This window comes from Manacus vitellinus, unplaced genomic scaffold (genome assembly GCF_001715985.3).
Source record: "Manacus vitellinus isolate BGI_N305 unplaced genomic scaffold, ASM171598v3 scaffold_139_pilon, whole genome shotgun sequence".
In the NCBI taxonomy this organism is placed as follows: Eukaryota; Metazoa; Chordata; class Aves; order Passeriformes; family Pipridae; genus Manacus; species Manacus vitellinus.
The window spans coordinates 252,400-253,933 of record NW_021938998.1 but is presented as its reverse complement, the minus strand read 5'-3'; the positions used below and the strand labels follow the sequence as shown (position 1 = coordinate 253,933).

General features: G+C 66.4%; 1 protein-coding gene across 1 annotated transcript in view; it reads right to left on the bottom strand.

Moving 5' to 3' along the window:
• Positions 1 to 1,534, bottom strand: part of LOC115307163 (plectin-like) — a gene marked incomplete at its 3' end in the record, with an annotated part of 37,616 nt that overhangs the window by 2,296 nt on the left and 33,786 nt on the right. Inside the window, exon 7 of the mRNA XM_029958044.1 lies at positions 599 to 751. Within this exon, the coding sequence (XP_029813904.1) occupies positions 599 to 751 (153 nt within the window). The remainder of the gene's footprint in view (positions 1 to 598; positions 752 to 1,534) is intronic.

Sequence of the window (1,534 nt, the reverse complement as noted above, 5' to 3'; positions counted from 1 at the left end):
GGAATGGTGTCAGACTGGGCTGAGGGACCCCTGTGTCCCCCACCGTGTCCCCCCATGGGGCTGGGGCAGAGTTAGAGCAGGGTGGGGCTCCTCCATGTGCATTCTGTGTCCCCCCACATTCCCCTGTGTCTCCCCATATTCCTCCATGTCCCCCCCATGGGGCAGGCGGTCCCCAGTGTCCCCCTCCCATGTCCGCCCCTGTGTCCCCCCATGGGGCTGGGGCAGCACCAGATAGGGGGGTCCCGCTGGCCCCTCCTATTCCCCAGTGTCCTCCCATGGCACCAGGGTGGTCTCAGACTGGGGTGGGTGGCCCCCAGTGTCCCCCCTACAGCCCCCAGTGGGGCTGGGGTGGCATCAGAAGGGGGTGGGGGGCCACCCTGTGTCCCTTCATGGGACTGGGGCAGCAGGACAGCGGGGTGGGGGACCCGCCGTATTTCCCCACGTCCCCCAGAGTGGTGTCAGACCAGCGTGTGGATCATCCCGTGTCCCCCCGTGTCCCCCCACGGACCCCCTGTCAGGCTGGCATGCTGGTCCCACCACACCCCCCACATCTTCCCACCTCCCCCCTGCACCACCCCAGTCCCCGTGACCCCCCCACCTCCATCTGCTTGTAGTCGCAGACGGCCTGGATGGGGGGCCGGCCCTGCAGGGGGGTCCCGGGGCTCCGCGGCTTCAGCTGCACGATGGTCCTGGCACGGCGGGCGAGACCCCCCAGCTGCGTCCCCAGCTCTGCCAGCTGCTCCTTCTGCTCCTGTGGGAGCAGGTTCGGGGCACTCAGGATTTTGGGAATCCCACGGCTTGTAGGGGCATCAAAAATTTAGGGGGGATACCAGGTGTTTTAGGGGAGCTCAGGAATACTGGGAGGTCCCAAAGGTTTTGGGAGCTCTCAGGATTTTGGAGGGGTCCTGGGGATTTGGGGGTGGGCTCAGGAATATGAGGGGGGCTCATCCTGGCCTGTTACAGTGGGGGTCTGTGTTGAGGGTCACCCCAGAGGCTGCAGTGGGGGTGACACCCCAGCACCCTGCAGCTGGACACCTCTGGGGCTGCAGTGGGACTCATATTTTGGGGGTCACCCTGGGGGCTGCAGTGGGACTGGGGTCACCCCTGGAGCGGCCATAGGGCTCACACACTGTGGGGGGGTCCCCTCTGGTGGGGTCACCCCTGGGGAGGTCACTGTGGGGGCTGCAAGGGACTGGAGGCCAACCCTTGGGTTGTTGTGGGCTCAGGCACTGGGGGTCACTCCAGGGGCTGCAGTGGGGAGGGCAGGAGGGAGGGGGGTCACACATTGCAGGGGGTCACACCAGGGTTGCCAAGGGGCTGAGAGTCACCCTGTGGGGATCCCCTTGGGGTTGCCATGGGGCTGGGGGTCACTGTGGAGGGGCCACCTTAGGGAGATCAACTTGGGGGGTCCCCCCAGAGTCCCATTTGCCCTCACCACGAGGTCCTGCAGCAGGGTCATCCTGGGAGCTCACCCCGGGGGTCTTGGGGGGGTTACCCTGGGGATCTTGTGAGGGTCACCTTGGGGTGATCCCCC